We start from the raw sequence: 23,197 nt of genomic DNA on the forward strand, positions 1-23,197 counted from the left end.
TTTTTACTGGAATCATTCAGATTCCAGTAAGAATCTAAATCATTCAGATTCCAGTAAGAGAAAATAAACTTTTGTTTCCAGCCTTTCTCGCAATCAGTAATGCAAATTATCTCAACAACACAGACATGACCCTTTTAAAATGTGCTAGTTTTCTTGTGTGTTCGTATATCTCGTGCCACTTTTAGCAAATTTCTCTCTCAGAATGTTCATTATCACCACTCTACATTATCCATTTGGGGATTTTTGGATGCTGAAAAATTCTCAAAGATAAGCATAAGGTTTTAGTATGATTGACCAGGAAAATAAATCATTTCAGAGGCAACTGTTGCTCATGTCCTAAAATCTCTGTACAGAAGCCTGGTTTAACTTTTGTTTAACATCCAAGCAGAGAACAAATTTATTTGCCAGCTACACTACTAACCTTGCATAAGAATTAATACACACTTTTAGAGTTGGAAGTAAACCAGGTGAGAGGCAAGTAGCAGAAAAAAAAACCATACACACACAAATATTCGTAAGAATATTTCATCCAATGTGGTTTCATTATGTGGAGACTGTATTTATATCAGCTGTTCATCAACTTTACAGTTGATTACTTGCCAAAACAACCTGTAAAATGCAAACTTTTAATTAGTACAGTATTGTCTGTATCTCCACCCAACATTTTTTAATAATTACTCCCAGTCTGGGAGAAGAAACTGCACTATATGAGTCATGTGTCACACAAATCACTTTGAATACCAGAATTTCTCAGTTAACTGTCTATGGTACCCTGCAGACCAAGAGTTATTTGCTAAAATAATTCAACACATAAAATGAATAATATGGGTGGGAGAGCCCATCATTTGCTGGAAGAAAATTTAAGAGCACAGCAAGAAACTCAGCTGCTTGAATAAACCACTCCCTGCTAACTTTCAGCAGCATTTATGGTGCCTGATTAGATTAAAAGAGGCTGGAGCTGTTGGGCTGATGAGCCAGGACAGAGGGAAAAGGGGGCTGTGTGGGGCAGAGCAGGGCAGGGACTCTGTCAGCATCCCAGAGATCCACCTGCATTCCCACCAGGCTGGAAATGGGGGTCCTTGTTCAAGGGATGCACCTGATCCCATCCCTCAGTGCTGGCTGCCCAGCAGACACAGAAGAAAGGAAAAGCTGATCCCCACAGGGAAAAAAAGGGAAAGCTGATCCTACCTGTTAACAACCCTGTTCTCCCTCAGAAGTGTTCTTGCTGCTGGCTTTGTGGGAATGCTCAGGCCTGGCAATGTCCCTTTCTGCTGCTGCCTCTGCTCTCTGGCTGAGAGCTGCTGGGAAGGGAAACTGTCATGGCCAGAAAAGAACATTTAGCACAGCTTGTCAGGAGCTGGCACCCAGGGAGAAAAGTGCCCTTCCCACAGGAGAGAGCCCATGGCAGCACTGCCCACAGGGCCTGCTCTGGGTGTGCTGCCAGGAAGGGCACTCCTGAGCATGCTGAGGGACCCAGGGACAACAGCAAGGGCTGCCATGAGGAAAATGGGCATGGTGTCCTGGGGAACGTGTCCTCAGGGTCAGCCTGCCCTGGGGAACGTGTCCTCAGGGTCAGCCTGCCCTGGGGTGTCAGGATCCGTCCTAGTGGACAGATGACCTGATGGTTCGTAGGAGTGATGTCAGAGTGCAAAAACCAACACGGCACAAGGGGGTTTGCTGTGATAATCAAAACAAATGCAGTTTTATTGAAATAACCACAGCAAAAATGCGATAGAGGGATTAAGGGAGAGAAAAGGATAGAGAAAGAGAGAGAGAAGAGAGAGAAAGGGAGGGGATATAGCTACCAACGCAGAGACGAAGCCCTTTGGTCCAGTCCAGCCGAGGGTCCGCCTGTTGCGCTGGGGAGATCTCAAAGGCTCTAGCTAACTCAGAGGCTTTTATTACTGAAAACTGTGAGGGGGGAAACAGATACAGTAGGGAACAGATGTAACAGGTAGTGTATGCTCTCAGCAGTAAATGAGAGCCATTGTTTTCTTGCTCCAGTGGTCACAACCTGCAGGCAAACATCTTGCTTTGATCAGCTTGCTTCCCCCACACACCTCCCCCGGGCTGGGGGTTTCAGTCCCAGTCCTTGGAAGGGGCAGAAGGCCCTTTCCACATGGGGGTTCCATGTCTCAGTCCTTGGAGGGAGGAGAGGGGCCTTTTCATGTCTCAGTCCTTGATGGAGAGGCTTCTTACATCTCCGTCTGTCTGTCACGGTGGTTGTAAAACAGGTGAGGGTCTGCTGTGGGAGACCACCTGAAACTCAGGAGAAGTCCAGCCAGGCCGAGAGGTGGGACAGCTTCCAAGGCTGCTATTGTTGAAAACGGGGCATAGTGCCCTCTTCTTAGCATACAGCAAACACACCTGTGAAAACAATAGCTTAACACTGAGCTTTCAGGTCTCAGGGCCCTTGGCATGTGACTTTTCCCCTTCAGAGCCAGATATTCTAGACGGGGGGTTCTTCTCTTCAGTGGTCTCCCAAGGATGATCGTGAGGCAGATGAGGGAAAATTCAGACCGACTCTCACATGGGGAATGTGTCCTCAGGATCAGCCTGTCCTATGGGGCAAGTCACTCCCGTGGAGTTTGCTCTTGTCCCTGGAGAAGAGCAAGCAAAGAGCTCCAGAGTGCACTGTCATTTTCCCCAAATGAGCAGCTTGAAAGTTGCCAAAGGTGGAGCAGAGATGAGTTTTTGCAAGAGGCTCTCCCACCTCAGTCTGTGGTTGGGCTGCAGTGCCAGAGGGCAGCCAAGATCTCCAAACTGCTGCCAAAGGAACAATCCACTTTCCAGGGAGGTTGGACAAATATGAACAAGGAATCCACTAATCAGGAGTTAAAGGAATTGAAGCCTCCTTAAAATCTACAAACACAAAGATGGACATGCTGAGTGGAAGGGGCAGCGAAATTTCAGCTGAAATGCACATTCATGTAAATATATTCAGTCAGCACTTTCTGTTTTAAAGCTTCCAGGCAGCAGCTCAGGCCCACAGGAGAGCTCCACTCAGCACAAGAACCAGAGAAAAAGGCTCCTTAAACACTTCACTCTGCTCTTTGGCAAAACCACAGCCTGTGCTGGTTGGCATTGGCCAATGGCTTTCTTTGGTTATTGTGTTTTGTAGTTTTATTGATAAAAGTCAGACTTATGCAATCACAGCAGAATCATATCACTGCCCTCCAGTTTCCAGTTGTCCATCTACACAAATAAAGTATAGAAAAACAACTAAAATATACTCATTGTTTCTAAAAGTATTCAAAGTCAAGCTAAAGGCATAGAATAGAAAAACCTAGCTTAATCAAAAGGCTTTGTTTGAATCCAGAAAACTGGATCAAACACAGCTTATCTACCACAAAGCAAATTCAAAGGCACCTTCTTCACTTCCTACCCAGCCACAAAGGAGGAACATTCCTCAGGTTATGTACAACAATGTGAGAGAGAGAACAGTACAGCAGAGAAACATTTCATGGTAAATAAAATCCTTTTTACTGACATTGATGCTGCACCATGGGATAACACTGATTGCCTGGTTACCAAAGAGTAATTTTGGAAACGTCTCAGCACCTTCCTGATGAAAATATTAATTTAATCTCGCATCCAGCAGCCTGTGTGATGTCAACTTCTCATCACAATTAGTGGGTTTATTTTTGATGTGCATGCTGACAGCTCCTAAAAGCTAATGGAAAGTCATTTATGTGCAATTTAAAGTCTGATTACTTGAGTGTTAAAGTTCCCTGACAGTCCTTTATATCGGGAATGGGAAATTTAGGAAGAAAATGAATCAGCTTTGATAACATTAGAATAACTTCTCTGATTTGAAAGTCAGGCCTAAAGTTTGCTAATATTAACACAGGATGCAAAAATATGATTTCACCTGAAAATCATTTCACAAATTATCATTTTGCAGATGTTAAAGTCTGGGAATAGGGGATAAAGGAACTTTATGTGAGTCTCCAAAGCTTCAGAAGACAAGGAGTTGAATCAATAGATGAGCCCTTAAAGAAAGATAATTTGCTGTATTGTACTTGGAATTGATTGAAAATTTCATACTAATAACATTTTCTACCAAAAAAAACCCCAAACATTTTATTCTAAATCAATCTTTTCCATAGGAACATATTGACTACAGCATATTTTGTGTTGGGGCATGTCAAAACACTGGATTTGGGTTTGTCAGGCCTGAACATTTCATTTCCAGTGGAGCTCAGCTGTGGTGCCAGGCTGCCCTGGCCCTGGGCACAGTGGGGAGCTCAGCTCTGAACGTGTGAATGTGCTCCTCAGAGCAATGACAGCCTCTCAGGGGGATGCTGGCCCTTACATCAGCATTCAAAGCTCACTTTTTATTGAATTGAAATACTTTGTGCTGCTTTTTTACAGTTTTCATCCAGCTAAAGCTATTTCATAGAAGGAAGAAGCTTTCAAATTTTGATGCTGAGGAAAATGAACAGAAACAAATGTCCATTTCCACTTCCACGTGTGCTCCCTCTGCTGAATCTGATTCTGTTGTTATTTATATTGTTGCTTTTCTGTATTACTTTCTAGGCTACAGAAGAAGATGAGCCACCTTATTCTACTTTTCTCGTTGTTCTTGGCCCCAGCATTTGCTGATGGAAGAGGTCAGAAATCAACCCAAAGCCTTTGCTCAAATGATGTCAGCCACAAACGCCAGAAGAGAGACTGGATATGGAACCAACTGCACATCCAAGAAGAGCTTGATACACCTTTGCCACACCACGTTGGCAAGGTAAGCAGCAACCTGTCAGCAATGACTAAAAACAGCAAATGAGGATCTTGAAAAGAGTATTTGTTTGCAGTCTAGGCGGGAGAAATGAAAAGGAAATAGAAATGGGACTTAATACCTACATATTGACATGTTAAAATCTTCAGAATGTGGGCAAAGAGTAAGTGAAGAGCAGTGCCACAGGAATTTTAATTCCTTTGAAGAATACAGGTAAATTTAAGGGAATAGCAGGTCTGGAGGTTCCAAATGCAGGAACAGCCCCATTACCTGCAGGTGCATGGTTGGGAAGGAAGTCTGGTGACTGATGCATGTCAGGATTTTTCTGGCAGCACAACATTCTTTCAGAAACCTCAGAGATCAGCAAGTAAAAATAAAAATCAGCAAATAAAAAAACAGTTTACATCTTTCAGCTTGTACTCAAAACACGAGTGCTATGTTTCGAAATACTGTTACACAATCAAAGATATTCTTGCACAAAGCGAAAGCAAAGAATTTTTAAAAATACTAACGAGCATTGACCTGGTTGCAAACTCATGTTCCTCAGGGCAGGGCTCATAAAATCCAATCATGCACTGCCCATGGCCAGGGAAGTTCTCCCAGTGCAGCCTCTCAGTGCTTCCCTTTTGTCCTCAGCACCAGAAAAGGCATTCTGAGAGGTTTCTGCTTTTTACACTGAATAGGTACACAGGAATCAATAAAGAAGGCACAGACCATCCCATCTCTGAGACAACGGTGGGATTCTCTCTCATGGGGCATCTCCAGAGTTGTGAGCTGCTCTCCAGCAGTCCCAGCTGCCTGAAGCATGATTAAGGAATGAGGGGTGGAAATATTAATGGCACTTTTCAAGAGAGAAAACTGAAATTTAAACAATTCTCAACAGTAAATGACAACTAGAGGATAAATCAAATCCTGAACACCCAACAGGTGACATTTATAATAACATCAGTAACAAAAGGGTGGGAATACTTGGTAAAATCCAGCAATCCTTGATAATTCACTGGCTGAAATAAGAATACTGATATAGTGCATGGAAAATTGGGGTTTAAATCTTCTAGCAGTGTCCCTGTATGTGCGAGGGTATAGAAAGGGAAGTATCATTATGTTATCTGCAGATCAACTAGTGTGCAAAAGCATTTAGAACTGGATTAAATTATATTTTAAAACTGATTAATGCTCATTCCTCTTCTCACATCCCTTTTTCACTGCATATAACCTTAAATTTCTATGGGGAAGAAATGTAACCTTCCTGTCATACCATGAGCCTAAAAACTGCCTATTAAGGGATTGGATGTGACTGAGCACGAGAAAGCTGTCAGCTGTGGCAGGAATCCTGCTAAATGCTAAGGAACAGAGGCTAATGCTGAATAATGTCAGGAGCTGTGAAGACAGATTTCATCCTGTAATCCTGTGAAACTGAGCAAAAACCCCTGGCAGGTCCAGAAAGCTGCAAACAAAAGTAACTCAGACTGAAGGTGGCTCATGGCATTTCAGACATAACGCAGTTAATTATTTGTAAGTGTTGGCTGCATGAACAATTTAAACCTTTAGGAAATATGAGGTATGATTTAAAAAAAGCTTTGTTCTGTATAAGCAAGGAAGTTTCAGTGTGGGTGCAAGTGTCACCCCACGAGCGCAGCTCTGCTGTGGTGCTGCTCAGTGGCAGCACAAGCCCTGAGGGTTCCCAGTGGGGTGAGGAGTTCCTGGCTGTGTGAATCCCCCAGGACAGACCCAGCTGCCAGGCCCCACCTTCATCCCCCTGAACATCCCTTTGCCCCCAGATCACGTCCAGCGTGAGGAACAAGAACGCCAAGTACATCATCGAGGGCGAGTTCGCCAACACCATCTTCAAGGTGGAGGAGACCAGCGGGGACGTGTACGCCTTCGAGAGGCTGGACAGGGAGAAGAAGGCCGAGTACGAGCTGACGGCCCTCATCATCGACAGGACGAACAACAGGTCCCTGGAGCGCCCCTCCAGGTTCATCATCAAGGTGTACGACATCAACGACAACGCCCCCGTGTTCGTGCACAAGGTGTTCAACGGCTCTGTCCCAGAAATGTCACCTGTGGGTGAGTCCTCCCTCCAGCTCCCGGCTCCCTCACGGCTGGCCTTGAAAAGCACCGCTTATATTAATTAATATGCACCTTGAAAACCCTTCTCTAGGGACCTCAGTCACCAAGGTGACAGCTGTGGATGCTGATGACCCCACAGTGTCAGGTCATGCCACCGTGACCTACGAAGTCACCACAGGAGGGGAATATTTCACCATTGATGACTCTGGTAAGTCAGACACACAAATGTCCTTACACTTTGTCCATACCCTACCCTTTGTAGAAAACACAACTTTAAAGCATTTTCATTCTGTAAAAGAGGAATGATCATTCAAAAATATAATTTTAAACATGATTAAAAAGGTTTTTCATTCACACTCCACAATGCCACTGTCTGTATCTAGAAATGAACTCATAAAGCCAGGATATCAGCTGCCATGAACACAATGAGGAGATAAAAGATCATTTTTTTTCCATCTTTGGAAAGATTAACCAGGAGCTGAGTTCATGTTTTCAGTTTAGCATAGATACTGTTCCAGTGACCAAACATGAAAAGGGAATACACAAATTCTGAAGCAGCATTCGGTAATCAATAGTAATTTGCTTTCCTAAACTTCCTACCTTAAATTTTGCCCAGTTTTAAAACCAATGTCAGTATCTCTTGTAACCACACTAGTTTGGTAGAACAAAGAAAGCAGTAAAAGGTTAAAGATCCATTAAAAGGAATATTCTGCATGAGCTCTCCTAAATATTCCATCGGGAAGAAAAATTTCTAACATTTCTTGAAAAGTACCACTGTAAGATCGGTATTTAAAGCTGAATGTGTGGAGATAAAAAAAGATAAAAATTTGCCACCAAAATTGAAGAGATGTTGGACGTGCTGCAAAATCTAATTGCATCCAATATTGTTTTTTCACAGGTGTGATTTATACAAAAGAGCCTAATTTAGACAGAGAGACCAAGGCCACGTACGAGATTGTTGTCCAAGCCAAAGATGCTCCGGGTTTCTCTGGGGATTCCAGCACAGCCACAGTGATCATCGCCCTGTCCGACATCAACGACAACTCCCCCGAGTTCAAACTCTGTGAGTGCCCCCAGCCCTGAGCCCCCTGCAGCCAGGGGCTGCCACAGCACAGCCAGCCCAGCTCATGGGCCTGCTCAGCTTTCCTTAAAAATGTCCAAAAGAACTTCATGTGTTCAGAAGCTCTTCTGTGTTTCAGCCAGAGCCAGTTTTTCACCTAGAACTGAAAACAAAAATCAGTATTAATTTCATCCCTTTGCTAAAGATCCTGACAATTTGGGGTATCATTTGTGCTTTCACATGTCTTAGAGATACAAAATGCTAAATTCTCAATGAAATACTTTTATGTGCATCTGTCAAGTAAGAACAGTTTCAGCTGAGTCCTAACTTCCATGTACACAGTCCTTATGTATTTTTCTTTTTTTTTTTTTTTAACAGCATCATTTCACTTTAAAGTTCCTGAAAACGTTTCGGTCGGAGGAGAAGTCGGCAGAGTCAAAGTAGAAGATATTGATGAACCACAGCACAGAAATACAAGATACAGCTTTATCCAAGGAGAGTTCAGGGACACCTTTGACATTGTAGCAAATCCATACACAAATGAAGGAATCATTAGGCCAAAGAAGGTACTTTTCCCCATAACAGAGATGTTTATTGTGCTTTTCCATGTGTAACAAGTGATTTTTTGGTTTAAGACTAGCAGCAGGAAAAAAAGGAAGCACATGAAAGTCAGCATGAAATATATTGATCCTGAACACCAGCTCTCCGAGCTCTGGGAGAAGAAGAGCTGGTGATTTCTGGTCCTTTTCAACCTCCAGACCTGAAAAATTCCAGAATTACTGCAGAGGGCAGTGGGGGCTGTGTCAGATATTCAGGTTAGGTGCTTTGGGTTCCTCTCAAACTTCAAGTGGTTGGATGCTTCAGAGAGACAGTGATTTAAGAGTTGAGCCAAGTGGCCAAGCCAAAGAATCATTCCCTTGTGAAGCCCACCTGAAACCAAAGCAGAAAATGTGAACAAATCCACCTGACCCCCTTTCTAAAGTCTCTTTGCAGTTTGGCATTTGCTCCAATCCGAGCCACAGCTCCCTTGCTTTCCTCAAGGTGAGGAAAAGCTTTTTTTTCCTTAAGAGCTTCCCCACTAATTTCTTATGTCTTTAAGACTCTCCAAAGCCTTTATTAGGGTCTGTTCTTTGTTTTTTTTAAATTCTCAAACCCACATGATTTGTACCAAGGGACTGCTGCAGAGCATTGCCAAACCAAGACTTCATTGATTTCATTGACTTGCTGTTAAAAGAAAAAAAAGAGGAGAAAGGACCATAAATCAGCTCCTGTAGTCCTCAGATTGACAGGAATGTGTTTTTCCCTTCCAAATGCTTCTCTGTAACTGCTAAGACTAGAAATGTCATTAAGAAGAGAAAACTTTCAGGAAAAGCTGTACCAAGGATTTCAAGACTGGCAGTAAAATCCTGGCTGTGGTCACACTGGGTATGAGCAGCTCTCCTTCCCAGGAGCTGGGAATGCAGTGCCTGCCCATGGGAGGAGCACTCACAGACCCCACACACCCTCCCTGAGCGATTTGGAACCAGCTCTTCCTCCAGCACACAGCAGGCAAAGCTCACCCCGTTTTCAATGTGATTTTGGCTGTGCACACGTCATAATTTTAAATACACAGCCATGTGAGATAAAATGTCAGCTGCTGGATAAGTCCCATCACTTGCCCTTGCAATGTCTGCCCAAAAAGGAAAACAAGAGTCACCATAACTGCTGTGAATCTCAGTGCGTTTAGAATCTCAGGTGGTAGAACAAAGGAAACTTTGAAAGGATCATTTCTTACTGCCCGAGCTCCTGGCCTTCCTCCCATTGTGTGATTCCTTTTTTAGTCTCAGGCAACTGGAAAAACAGGGAAGAGGATGTAATTTCTCACTGGATGCCCCAGCTGTCAGCCAGTGCAGATCTGCAGTCTGCCTTGAGTGCCTTCAGAACACAAAGGATAGCCAAGAGGAGAATCTCTTCCCCAGCCTTTGGGGGACAGGAGCTCACCGAGTTTTGGTAGTTACAGCATTATAAAAACACAATTATTCAACCCAAAATAAAATTATTTTGCTGAACTTAAACTACTGGATGAATCTGTCCCACAGCAGAGGTACCTTGAGCCACGCTATGATAGAGAAGTTCAACATGGGAAATGCTCTCCCATGGGTCCAGCCAAGATGAAATTTGGTAACATTGCCAAACATGAATGAAAGCACAGATCTTAAATTACAGAAAGCCAATGGAAAGTCTGCTTAGACATCACTAATAAAAGAATATCTGTAACTGTCTCTTTGTTTCTAGCCCCTGGACTTCGAGGCAGTGTCAGAGTACAGGTTCAGCATCGAGGCCACGGACCCCACGGTGAACCTGCGGCACTTCAAGCCCGGCAATCCCCGCAGCATCGCCAGCGTCGTCATCGAGGTCACGGACGTGGACGAGCCCCCCGTGTTCAGGAGGCTCCCCTACGAGTTCAAGGTGAGGGAAAACCACGCAGAGGTGAAAACTCTCGGCTCGGTCCACGCCGAGGACCCCGACGCAGCTAAACGGAAAATCAGGTGAGACAACGCCAGCTTTAGCAATTCTGTTTGAAAGTGCAGAATCCATCAATAGCACCAAGAATTTCACAAAGAACCCAGAGTTTGGCCCTATTTTTTTAGAATCTGCCTGCCAAACACAACAAAAGATAATCCAATTTAATTTTTTCAGCACTGCAGCCATGGATATATATGCTCACCGAAAGCTGAACATAAATTTCATCTACCCATGTCATTACCACATGGACTTACTGATAAAACATTTGCACGTTTAGGGAAAAAAATATAAACTTGGATATTTTTACATTATTATAATTTATTGGGTTTTTTTTTATTGTAAGAGCTCTCTCAATCATGTGTTTAGAGAAGAAAATAGACTTCTGAAAGAGCAAAGAACCATAATATGGAAACTCTTCCCACAGATGTATTTCACTGTCACAGCTTGCATAGTTTTAGGGCAATATTCTCAGCCCTCCTGGCCAAGATATTAATGCAATTTGTCACACAAGAAGCCTCTGACCTTCCTCTGAGAAGAAATGAAATGAAACACAGTATTACCATCCATGCATTGACATATCTTGTTTTAAACAAAATCCAGATATATTCAGCGTAGAGCAAATCCTAATGGAGACTTCGTCAGGGTATCCAACAGCGGAGTTATTCAACTTCCCAAGCCTCTGGACAGAGAATTCAGCTCCTCATACAACATCACTGTGGCAGCTGTGGAGATCCTTGAAGATGGTAAGTGCCCCCCATTTCCCAGTTTGAAAGAAATCCGGGTACACTTTTCCAGGAGGGCTGTCAAGAAGGAAAGGCACAACCTGACAGGCTGTTCCTGCTGAGCTAGGAATGAAAGGAGTGCTCCAAGGCTTGCATCATCATCTTCCCAATCAAACAAGTCCCTACAAATAGGTCAGAGATCATTTTAAGGTTTGACCCCTGGCTTTGCTCAGCTCCAGGGAGTGGGGCAGGCCAGTCCCAGCTTGGTTTGATATTTCACAATATAGACATGTTCTGTGCCTGCTGCTTTAGTGCCAGAGAACAATCAGCATGCAGTGGAAAGAATCAGGAAAGCCATAATCTACTGTCATTTCACTCCTGAAAAATCCTTGATGATTTAACCTCTACGAGAGGCTTTAGGAAAATATCTAAATCTCAGAGGGAAATTTCAGTTGTGATGGAGCTGGAAAATGTTCCTCATGTGTCAGGCACAGAAGGGGCAGGAGGTGTGGGCTGGGGGCTCCAGGCTGTGCCCTGCTGTCGTTCCAGGCCGCCTGTCCGACAGAGAGTCGCACGCCCACGTCCATGTCATCGTGGATGATGTCAATGACAATGCTCCAGAGCTGGTGTCTCCTGAGGAGCCCCGAGTGTGTGAAAATGCTGCACCTGGGAAGGTGAGACGGGGAGAGCATTGCCCTGAAATCTGAATTACTGCTCAAATAAAATGTGTCTTTTAATACAAGTGAGTCTCAGTTCCCATGCGAAAACACCCGATTATTTCACTGATTTCCAAAACATCAGGAATAGCTCTTAAGGATATTGCACTGCTGGAATATTGACTTTTATCTGCTTGCACACATGGGCTGTGCGGCTCCTCTCCCCCCAGGCTCTCACATCTGTGTATTGACAGCTGAGCCATGAAGGACAGTCAGGCTTTGCACAGCAGCAATCAGCAGCTCAGTTCCTTCACACAGATGCCTGAATGTGATACTGAGGAGGAAACCATTTCAAACTAGTAACAGAAACATTGCTGTATGGAACATTATCCTGCAGTCACAGAGTGCACAGATCTGCACATCCAAATTGTTACTACTTGGCACAATGTTGGTATTTTGGGTTTATGTGTTTGGCCTCATGTTGTTGTTATCTTATTGTATTTCATATTTCTGGAGTCCCACCGCAAAGTCCATACCTTCTTGATGGTCCTATTATGCAGCTCCTCTCTGCAGCACAGTTCCTCATGGCATAGGGGCTCCTCCTGGGCTCTCGACCCAACCCCCTTTTATCCCAGAGGCCTTCATGAGCTACAGCTGCTACCCAACCAAGGATCCCACAGCTGTAGCTCATCCAGAGCAACAGGACCCACCTATCTAATACATAGGACTCTCACTACATATATATATTCACAAGGACTCCTTTATAACAATACATATATTCAGGCCCCTACATTTCCCCCCTTTTCTTTTAACAATTTCTCAATTACACAGTTACAATATCCATATCTGTCCCAGCTCTCAGGCTGCCACAGCTCTCGGCTGTCCGGGGGATTCCATACCTAATACATATATTCAGGCCCCTACATTTCCCCCCTTTTCTTTTAACAATTTCTCAATTACACAGTTACAATATCCATATCTGTCCCAGCTCTCCGGCTGCCACAGCTCTCAGCTGTCCTATCTTCCACTGTCCCAGCTCTCCGGCTGCCACAGCTCTCAGCTGTCCTATCTTCCACTGTCCCAGCTCTCCGGCTGCCACAGCTCTCAGCTGTCCTATCTTCCACTGTCCCAGCTCTCCGGCTGCCACAGCTCTCGGCTGTCCGGGGGATTCCATACCTTCTCCTTGGCTGCATGTTCTTTATCACGTCGCGGTCACCAATTGTTGTTGTTATCTTATTGTATTTCATATTTCTGGAGTCCCATCTTAAAGTCCATACCTTCTTGCTGGTCCTATTATGCAGCTCCTTTCTGCAGCACAGTTCCTCATGGTTTCCACAGGGGCTCCTTCTGGGCTCTCGACCCAACCCCCTTTTATCCCAGAGGCCTTCATGAGCTACAGCTGCTACCCAACCAAGGATCCCACAGCTGTAGCTCATCCAGAGCAACAGGACCCACCTATCTAATACATAGGACTCTCACTACATATATATATTCACAAGGACTCCTTTATAACAATACATATATTCAGGCCCCTACAGCCTCAGACACATGTGTTCAGCCCATACTGTAATATTTGTTTGATTAAGACACTTTGAGTCAAGGTTTATGGGAGGTACTCCCCAGTTTAGTGTATTTAGGATGGAGAGGAGAACTGGAGGAACAAAGGGAAGGATCATGGGCTGAGATCAGAACAATTTAGTGGAAACAGCAGTGAGATAAGAGAATGAACAGTAATAGCAACAATATAAATAACAGAAATATATATAGAAAAAAGCAGAGAGCAGAGCAGGCACACCACCAAACATGCTCCCTCTGGCTCAGCACCAGCATTATCCCACCCCTCCCTCCACCACACCTGCTCAGACAGAAGGAACCCCTTCTCCAGGAAGAGAGTCCCTTTGCTCTCCCAGAAATGACATGAGGTGCTCAAGAATAACCACTCTGCCCCCTCCCAGCTACTGGAAAAAAAATAACTCTTTGCTGGCCAGAACCAGGACACTGCCACTGCCTGAACTATCTGACAGAACACACAAGGTATTAATTTCACCTTTAGTTTAATTTATAAAATACCTTTGGGATATAACCAGGCACATTTTTTATATTTTATACATCTAATGTTCATCAGGTTGAAGATTTCAAAATCCAAGCATGTCCTTCAGGCATGGCAGTCTCAAAGGCATTCCAGGAATGACAGTCACACCTCAGAGTAGGCTGAGGACTTCAGAAGACACCATCTTGGACACTTCAACAAGCCATATGTCTTTAAAAATTAGGCTTTTTTCACGCTTTCATTGCACAAAATTTGAAGAGGCAAAACTGCTCTTTTTGAAGACCCACAAAGAAAAATCTGAAACTGAAAAAACTTGAAGAGGGGTGTCCTGAGGTGTCTCTGTCCTGCTCTGAAACTGAAGGGTTACACAGGACACAGAGCCCAGCTCAAACACCCCACATGCTTTATCCCTGGAGGCAATGTACACTGAAAACTGTGACCTCTTCCATCCTTGCAGGTGATTGTCAGGATTTCAGCTATTGACAAGGATGAAACATCTCCCAGAGGCTTCTTCAGATACTCGCTGGCCACAGAAGACAGCAACTTCTCCCTGATTGAGAACTACGGTAGAGTATCCCTGCAATGCCCTCCTCAGCTTGTTCCAGAGCAGGACCCCAGGGCTCAGGGAACAAAAGCTGCAGCACTGACCTGTGGCTGGTTCAGCTGAGCTAAGTAACTCTTTATTTGTACTGAAAAAAACTATGTTTGATGAAACCAAAGTGTGACGGTGTTCACAGGGGTTCTTGGATGAGAGAAGAGACAGGAATGTTGAGTCCATGTTTCAGAAGGCTTAATTTATTATTTTATAATATATATTACATTAAAACTATACTAAAAGACTAGAAGAAAAGGTTTCATTAGAAGGCTAGCTAAGCTAAGAATAGAATCAGCAAGAATGATAATAAAGCTTCTGTCTCAGAGAGTCTGAGCCAGCTGACTGTGATTGGCCATTAATTAGAAACAATCACATGAGACCAATCACAGATGCACCTGTTGCATTCCACAGCAGCAGATAATCATTGTTTACATTTTGTTCCTGAGGCCTCTCTGCTTCTCAGGAGGAAAAATCCTAAAGAAAAGATTTTTCATAAAAGATGTCTGCGACACCAAAGTTTCACTGGGTTCCCAAAGGGCTGGCACTGTCTAAGGGGAAGAGGCTGACTGGGAACCTGTGAGGACAATCTGGTGGAGATTATCACCTGGTGAGATGTCCTTGCTCTGGTGGAGATTATCACCTAATGGGATGTCCTTATTCTGGTGGAAATTATCACCTAATGGGATGTTCTTGCTTCTTCCAGACAACACAGCTAACATCACTGTCAAATACGGGCAGTTCAACCGGGAACTTGCCAAGTTCCACTACCTGCCCGTGCTCATCTCAGACAATGGTGACCCTGACCTCACCAGCACAAACACCCTGCTCATCAGTGTCTGCAAGTGCAACGAGAAAGGCAACTTCACCTTCTGTGAGGAGAGGGCAAAGCAGGTTGGCGTCAGCATACAAGCGCTGGTGGCAATTTTTATCTGCATCTTCACAATCATTGGTGAGTATCTGACTTTTGGAATGTTCTCTGCAGCACAGTGTGAGGATGTCTTGTTCTTTTTTTAGCTGAGATCTACAAAAGCTTTGTGGCTATGAAATGGTCACAAAGACAGAAATGCTGTACCTATTTGATTCATCTCATGTGCTCTTCCTCTCTGGCCTGTTAGAACAGCTTCAGCTGCAAAGCTGCTCACTCCTCTAGACAGGCTATTGCACACATGTATAATATACTTGATTTACTGGTACCAGCCTCATACACAGCTATAAAACAGGAAATTTGGGCTGGAGCAATAACAACAGGTATTCCTGGTTCCTATGGCAGGAACTAGTCCGGAAACCCTTGAAGCAGCACAGCGAACATAAATGCATTTGTAACAAATCAGCAGACCAGTACCTGCTTGCTGCATTTGAAATCTATCAGAGAAGGCTGAGCACCTTTTCCTTGCCTGAGAACTGGGCTGTTTTACAAGTTCCACATAAGCAGCATCTGATGCTTGGCATTAAGAGTTCAATTATTAATTCATTAAGTTGATTCAATGACCTTGTGACACCATGCACTTGTACTTGTGATTCCAGCTCAAGAGTCAGAGCTGGAATCACAAGTACAAGTCTGACAATCTCTGTCCAGACTGAACTCTTTGAACAAATCCTTAAACAGAATTTTTTAAAATAAATATATGTTAAAAAAAACACTCAAAAAAACCCCCCCAAGACTTCAGACTACATTACATATCATAAATGCAATTTGTCTTAGTGCCTTACTTGTCTATTCACTCGCGCTCATCTAAGTTTCCTTTGCAGTGATTGTGTTGCTGATCCTGCTGAGAAGGAGGCACAAGAAGGACCTGAGCGGGCTGGGGAGGAGCGTGGCAGAGATCCACGAGCAGCTGGTGACCTACGACGAGGAGGGCGGCGGCGAGATGGACACCACCAGCTACGACGTGTCCGTGCTCAACTCCGTGCGCAAGAACGGCCTCAAGGCAGAGCCCGCTCCCTCTCCCTATGCTCAGGTCCAGAAACCTCCTGGGAGCATCCCCCCTGCAGCTGGGGGCATGGAGATGATGATTGAGGTGAAGAAGGATGAGGCTGACAACGACAGGGATCTGCTGCCCTACGACACCCTGCACATTTACGGCTACGAAGGCGCCGAGTCCATCGCGGAGTCGCTCAGCTCCCTGGGCTCGGGCTCCTCAGACTCAGACATTGACTATGACTTTCTCAATGACTGGGGACCCAGGTTCAAGATGTTAGCTGAGCTCTATGGATCAGAACCAAGCGAAGATTTTGTGTATTAGGCTCAAACTAGCCACGAGTTTTCTCCCTCCCGCTACAGACTGACACCAAGAGACTGCCAGTGGCCAAAGAGGAACTCACAGCTCTTCCCTCAAGGAGTTCAAACAGGCATGGAAAAAATCTGCAGCAGGGTTAAAAACACACACAGAGATCACCTGTATTAACTTCCCCCAGCACTACTGTCCTCACTGACAATCATTTTTTGCCCCAAAATTCCTGCTCACTGATCTGGTCAAGCCTTCCAGAACACACCTGGAAGTGTGTTCTTCCCTTCCTCACCCCCTCTTCCCCGCTTCTCCAGGTTTTGTCCCCAGTTTCTCCCTCAATCCTCTCCTCCTGTGCTGTTTCCATCCAACATGCATCAAGGTCACCCTCCATTGGGAGAGAGGCTCAGTGCCATTGGGAATGGATGTTTCAGCCCCCCTGGATCTCCAGCTGGCTGCTTTGCCTGCCCCTCTTGCAACATCTTTATTGATATTCCACACTTATGCTCACCCAGCAGAAGAGAGGAGGAACATATGGTCTATCACTTAGTATTAGAAACTATTCTATCACTTTCAAAAAGAAGCATTATTTTTTTCCTTATTTCCCTTCTATTAATTATTTTTGGTTTATAGCCTTCCACTACATCTATGAGTTACTCAAGATAAAATTAGACAGGATTTTTAGACACACAATCTGGTTTCATCTGTCATTTTTAACAGCCTGATGACAATTTCATTTCTGGCGTGCTAGAATTTGCTCTAGCTAGCAGCAAAATTGTTTTTTCTCTCTGTAAATAGGATCTCAGTGTTACTCAATGGAACATGTCCTGCAGGGCAGGAAATGTGGAGATCAGGGGAATGTCAAGACTCCAACACTGTAAATCTCTCTAGATGGAAATACAGGTCTCTCCAGATTTCTTAGAGGTTGAATAGGGGGTTTATTCAGCATTATTAAAGCAATAGCATTTTTTCAGGGACAAAAAAAAGAAGGGCCTTATTACTGTGAAACTGTTGTGCTTTTTTTCTAAGCAGGTACTGTAAAAGGAGTTTTTTCCACCTAGGAAAATACTGTAGACTCCCATGGCAGAATGCTACACACCCCCACACTGGGCTGCTTAACAGCACCACAAACGTAAGGCAGGTTTGGAGCTGCAGTCTCTGGAAGGGGACTGTGCTCGCATTCCCACCTGTGCAGAGCCTCAGAATGACCAGAATGAAACTTCCCACACTGGAAGGGAAACATCCCAAACACCTTTTGGGAACAGCGGGTCCCTTGGGACCATGGCCTGTCTCTGGCTTCCAGCAGAGCAGAGCCCTGTTGCCTCCAACAGGAGCAGAGCCCTGCTACACAGATCCTCCACTGTGCATGGTCTGTGCTGGAGCTGTATGTATTAGTTTAGTTGATTTGATTATTTAAATCTGGTAGCTAACCAAATAATACTAAATCTTTTTTTTTATTTTATTTTTCTTAAACAAGTATAGTGGAACCTTGCAAATTTGCTTTTTACTTGTTCACATCATCTCCAATTCATACTATTCACACTCCTTTCCCCCAAAATGTTTTCTGGGCAGGAAATAACAATGCACAATCATGGTCTCACACTGCTCCTCACTGCTGTAAAATGTCCAATGCAATACTTCCGGGACATTAATATAACATCAACAATGTAATCACTCAAATTTTCAAATATGAACTAAAGGAAAGCTGAGGAGAATTCTGTCCATTGGGCAAATCCACCTTAGAACCTATCCTTTGCTTTAAAAAAGCATATTTTGGGGTGACAGCCTTGGTTTTATTTTCAATGGGCTCATTCTGTTTTGCTTAATCCAGCCAGCAGTATGTGCTCTAGGGGTTCCACATATTTGTGTATTATAAAGAATGCTAACTAATAACACTTAGAGTTTAAGGGTTTTGTCAGTACCTGTGGTATTGGCTATCAGCAGGTAAAGTTAGTTAGGAAATTATTTAGTGCAGTAGGTCAAGAACTTTGGTAGGTATCAGCCAGATTCTATTACCTAGAATTGCTGTTTTTAAGCCTGATTTTTTTAAAGTTATTTTAAGGAACACTGTATCCATTTCCAATGTATATGATGTTTGCACTGGACGGTTTCTTTTTATACTCCTGTACTGTATTATGTTGTTTTTTTTACTACATAAAGCCAATCTCAAGTTTGGATTTTCTGTGCATCAACGAGTCCCACTCAGCAGACAACATCAGGCTTTGTGCCACAGTGAGCCAGCCATGAAAACCCTGCAAGGGAGCCCAGCCCTCTCCCTGTCTGCAGCCCCAGACTGCAGCAGAACCTGTGCAGAACCTGTGCAGAACCTGTGCAGAACCAGAACCTGTAGAGAACCTGTGCAGAACCAGAACCTGTGCAGAACCTGTGCAGAACCTGTGCAGAACAAGAACCTGTACAGAACCTGTGCAGAACCAGAACCTGTAGAGAACCTGTGCAGAACCTGTGCAGAACAAGAACCTGTACAGAACCTGTGCAGAACCTGTACAGAACCAGAACCTGTGCAGAACCAGAACCTGTAGAGAACCTGTGCAGAGCCTGAACCTGTGCAGAACCTGAACCTGTGCAGAACCTGAACCTGTGCAGAACCTGTAGAGAATCTGTGCAGAACCTGTACAGAGCCTGAACCTGTGCAGAACCTGTACAGAACCTGAACCTGAGCAGAACCTGTGCAGAACCAGAACCTGTGCAGAACCAGAACCTGTAGAGAACCTGTGCAGAGCCTGAACCTGTGCAGAACCTGTAGAGAACCTGTGCAGAACCTGTACAGAGCCTGAACCTGTGCAGAACCTGTGCAGAACCTGAACCTGAGCAGAACCTGTGCAGAACCTCTACAGAACCAGAACCTGTGCAGAACCAGAACCTGTAGAGAACCTGTGCAGAACCTGTACAGAACCTGTGCAGAGCCTGAACCTGTGCAGAACTTGTGCAGAACCTGAACCTGTACAGAACCAGAACCTGTACAGAACCCGTGCAGAACCAGAACCTGTGCAGAACCTGAACCTGTGCAGAACCTGTACAGAACCTGTACAGAACCTGTGCAGAACCTGTGCAGAACCTGAACCTGTGCAGAACCTGAACCTGTGCAGAACCTGTGCAGAACCTGTGCAGAACCTGAACCTGATCAGAACCTGTGCAGAGCCTGGGCAGAACCTGAGCAGAACCTGTGCAGAGCCTGGGCAGAACCTGAGCAGAACCTGTGCAGAGCCTGAACCTGCGCAGAACCAGAACCTGTGCAGAACCTGAACAGAACACCCTGGGTACAGAACCTGAACCTGTGCAGAACTTTTACAGAACATGTGCAGAACCCGAACCTGTGGAGAAGCTGTGCAGAACCTGAACCTGTGCAGAACCAGAACAGAACACCCTGGGGTACAGAACCCTCCAGCCTCCTCAGGACAGACGCAACAAAACACATCAGCACCAGAAAATGAAATCACCCCTAAATCTGCAGCTTTAGGCAGCACAGCTCCCCCCCTTCTCTCTTTGCTGCTGCCAATGACTACCCCAGTATATTCCCAAGATTAATCTAGGGCTTTACAAAAGATCACATCCATTTTCCCCAGATATGGCACTTATAATTTACAGAGCCCGGAATAAAGCAAAAAAGTTCAATTCCTTCACTGCTAATTGCCATGAGCAAACACCAGATCAAACACACTTTAGCACAAGTTGTATTAAAAACACAATAGATGTGCTAATTATCTTATAATGAAATGCATTTTTCCATAGAAAGAATTTGATTAAACAGCTACTTGCAACTTGTGGGAGAGAATCTCACAAAGGTTTTCATTATTCATTTAATTAATATGCACTTTAATCTCTTATCCCTAAAAATACATCATAAATTATTATTTTATTACATTCAGATCCAGAAGTTCATGCCATTTAATAAAGGGTTTTTTTTACTCCCACCCCACTGGAACTTTTTATGAAGCAATGTCTTGTGATGAGAATCCTTGATATGTATCAAAGCAGCAATGAAAAGCTGTTTGAATGGGAACACCTGGCACATCCCAGGTAGGGCAGGTGAGCCAAAGTCCCCTTATCAAGGCAAATTTACAAAGAAGGAAGTGGCGGAAGGAAGGGAAAGAACAAGAGGAAAGGAAAGGAAAGGAAAGGAAAGGAAAGGAAAGGAAAGGAAAGGAAAGGAAAGGAAAGGAAAGGAAAGGAAAGGAAAGGAAAGGAAAGGAAAGGAAAGGAAAGGAAAGGAAAGGAAAGGAAAGGAAAGGAAAGGAAAGGAAAGGAAAGGAAAGGAAAGGAAAAGAATTCTATGATTTATTGTCCTATTGCAGTCCAGTGCAGTGCTGCTGCAACAGCAAACCCAGTGAAAACAGAAGGATTGGTTACCAGAGGAAAATCAAATCATCATTTCTGAGCTCCTTTTCTTCAAGTGCATTCTTCCTTTCCTCCTTTCAGCCCCGAGGGCTTGGGACAGCCCCAGGAGGGCCTTGCACAGGAATTGTCACAGGAATTGTCACAGGAATTGTCACAGGAATTGTCACCGTGACTGCAGGGACAGCCTGCAAAGCCTCACTGCTTTGTGGAGCTCAGGGTTCAGGTACAGACCTACCTCTATACATTTATTTTACTTCTTTTTACTCCCTAGCATATGTCACATGCAGGGAAAATGCTCCAGTGGCAGTAAATATCTGCCAATATATGGTGATGTACTCTCTTATTTGGCTAGAACTAGTTACACTTATTATATTTCAGGTGGAGTTAGGACTAATATAAATAATCACCATGCTTTCTGACCTATTCTCCCTTTTTTTCTTCTTCTTTTTTTTTTTAATAAATGTTTCAAGTTTGAGAGAATAAGAAATAAAACTCTTCACAAACTATCTGGAATGAAATACATCCACCAAGGTGATATCTTCCTCATTGAAATCTTCCCATTTCACAATCTTAGTGTACCACAAGTCATGAAGTCCTACCAGGAAATGAATAAGAGTCTGATCAGATCACAGTGTAAGATTTAGGCTGAATCTTGTCCATAGAGGAAAAACCACAACAGAAAACAAAACAGCAAAGACATTCTTTCAGGCTGAATCAGAAAATAAGGAAAATATAACAATACCAGAAAAATGCTTTTATGAGCAATAAACACGCACAGATCTTTGCTGACCTCTCTCACCTTCCTGACTTTGTTCCTGCCTGACCTAAAGGAAAAGGGAAAACCAGCAGTTCCTTCTACTGACCCCCAGTGAGGAGCTGTCCCACCTGCTTCCCCTCTAGACTCTCCCAATTCACCCGGTTAACCCCTTCATCAATGCCACAATCAGCCAGAAATCTCTGCAACTCTTTAATTCCTCTTTAAAAAAGGAAAGCTCTGGGTGAGGGCACCAGAACAAAGCAGGACAGAGCTCCTGGGCAGACACACCAGCAAACACAACCCAGAGAGGTTTGCCAAGAGGTCAGGAACGGCTGGGCTGCAAATGGCCCCAGGAGCCCAAAGCCCGGCCTGCAATGCTGCTCCAGAGCTGAGCGTTCCCACACGGACGAGAGCCTGAAACACAAACTGCTCTGCGCTGCATAAAGAGCCTGAAACAATTCCCAGCTCCAGCATTCAAAAATGGCTTTTCTAAACAGCTGTCCAGGCTTCCCTCTTCCCCCTGAAATTCAGAGCAAACCTGAAGAATCCCAAAATCCCAAAGGCCTGAGATGCACTTGGTGTGTCCCACAGCACTGATGTGTGGAATCCCTGGCACTTCAGGGAACCTGAGCCCTGTCCCTGCTCTCAGCACCGGGACACTGCCCTCTGTCCCGTGTCCCTGCCCTCGGACCCGGGACACGGCCCTTTATCCCGTGTCTCTGCTCCCGGGACACTGCTCTCTATTCTTTATCCCTGCCCCGCGCACACTGCCCTTTATTCCCTTTATTCCCTTTATTCCCCTTTTTCCTTTTCCTGTTTCATCCCGACCCGCTCCGCGTCCCGCCGCACAGAGCGGCTGCAGTGACCGCCGGCGGCCGCCAGGTGGAGCCCGAGGGCAGCGCTGGGCACGGCCGCGCTCGGGCCGCCCGATGGATCCACTATGGATTCCTGCTGGATTCCCCATGGATCCTCGTTAGATTCCCGATGGATCTCCCATGGATTCCCCCAGGGATCCCAAAGGATCCATCATGGATGCCCCATGGATCCTCTATGGAATCCCCATGGATACACGATAAATCCCCCATGGATTCACAATAAATCCCCCATGGATCCCCCATGGATTTCCAATGGAACCCCCATGGAATCCCCCATGGATGCCCGATGGATTCCCCATGGATTCACGATGGATCCCCCATGGATTCACAATGGATTCGTGATAAATCCCCTATGGATCCCCAACAGATTCCCAGTGGATCCCCCGTGGATTCACAGTAGATCCCCATGGATCCCAATGGATTCATGATAAATCCCCTATCGATCCCCAATAGATTCCCGATGGATCCCCCATGTGGATTTCCAATGGATCATGATGGATCCCCCACGGATTCCCAATGGAATCGCCATGGATACACAATAAATCCCCCATGGATCCCCAATGGATTCCTGATGGATCCCCATTGATC

At 44.8% G+C, this 23,197-nt stretch overlaps 1 protein-coding gene across 2 annotated transcripts in view; it reads left to right on the plus strand.

Moving 5' to 3' along the window:
- Nucleotides 1-18,796, plus strand: part of CDH5 (cadherin 5) — a 31,215-nt gene extending 12,419 nt beyond the window's left edge. Inside the window, exons 2-12 of one of the 2 annotated variants that reach the window (XM_059481415.1) lie at nucleotides 4,540-4,741; nucleotides 6,517-6,805; nucleotides 6,900-7,016; nucleotides 7,707-7,871; nucleotides 8,247-8,434; nucleotides 10,143-10,396; nucleotides 10,974-11,116; nucleotides 11,645-11,769; nucleotides 14,259-14,367; nucleotides 15,100-15,345; nucleotides 16,134-18,796. In XM_059481415.1, the coding sequence (XP_059337398.1) occupies nucleotides 4,540-4,741; nucleotides 6,517-6,805; nucleotides 6,900-7,016; nucleotides 7,707-7,871; nucleotides 8,247-8,434; nucleotides 10,143-10,396; nucleotides 10,974-11,116; nucleotides 11,645-11,769; nucleotides 14,259-14,367; nucleotides 15,100-15,345; nucleotides 16,134-16,639 (2,344 nt within the window). In that variant the 3' untranslated portion in view covers nucleotides 16,640-18,796. The remainder of the gene's footprint in view (nucleotides 1-4,539; nucleotides 4,742-6,516; nucleotides 6,806-6,899; nucleotides 7,017-7,706; nucleotides 7,872-8,246; nucleotides 8,435-10,142; nucleotides 10,397-10,973; nucleotides 11,117-11,644; nucleotides 11,770-14,258; nucleotides 14,368-15,099; nucleotides 15,346-16,133) is intronic. The other variant, XM_059481416.1, reaches the window with a different exon arrangement.
- Nucleotides 18,797-23,197: the final 4,401 nt, after the last annotated feature.

The sequence above is a fragment of the Ammospiza nelsoni genome, chromosome 13, assembly GCF_027579445.1.
Source record: "Ammospiza nelsoni isolate bAmmNel1 chromosome 13, bAmmNel1.pri, whole genome shotgun sequence".
NCBI lineage: Eukaryota > Metazoa > Chordata > Aves > Passeriformes > Passerellidae > Ammospiza > Ammospiza nelsoni.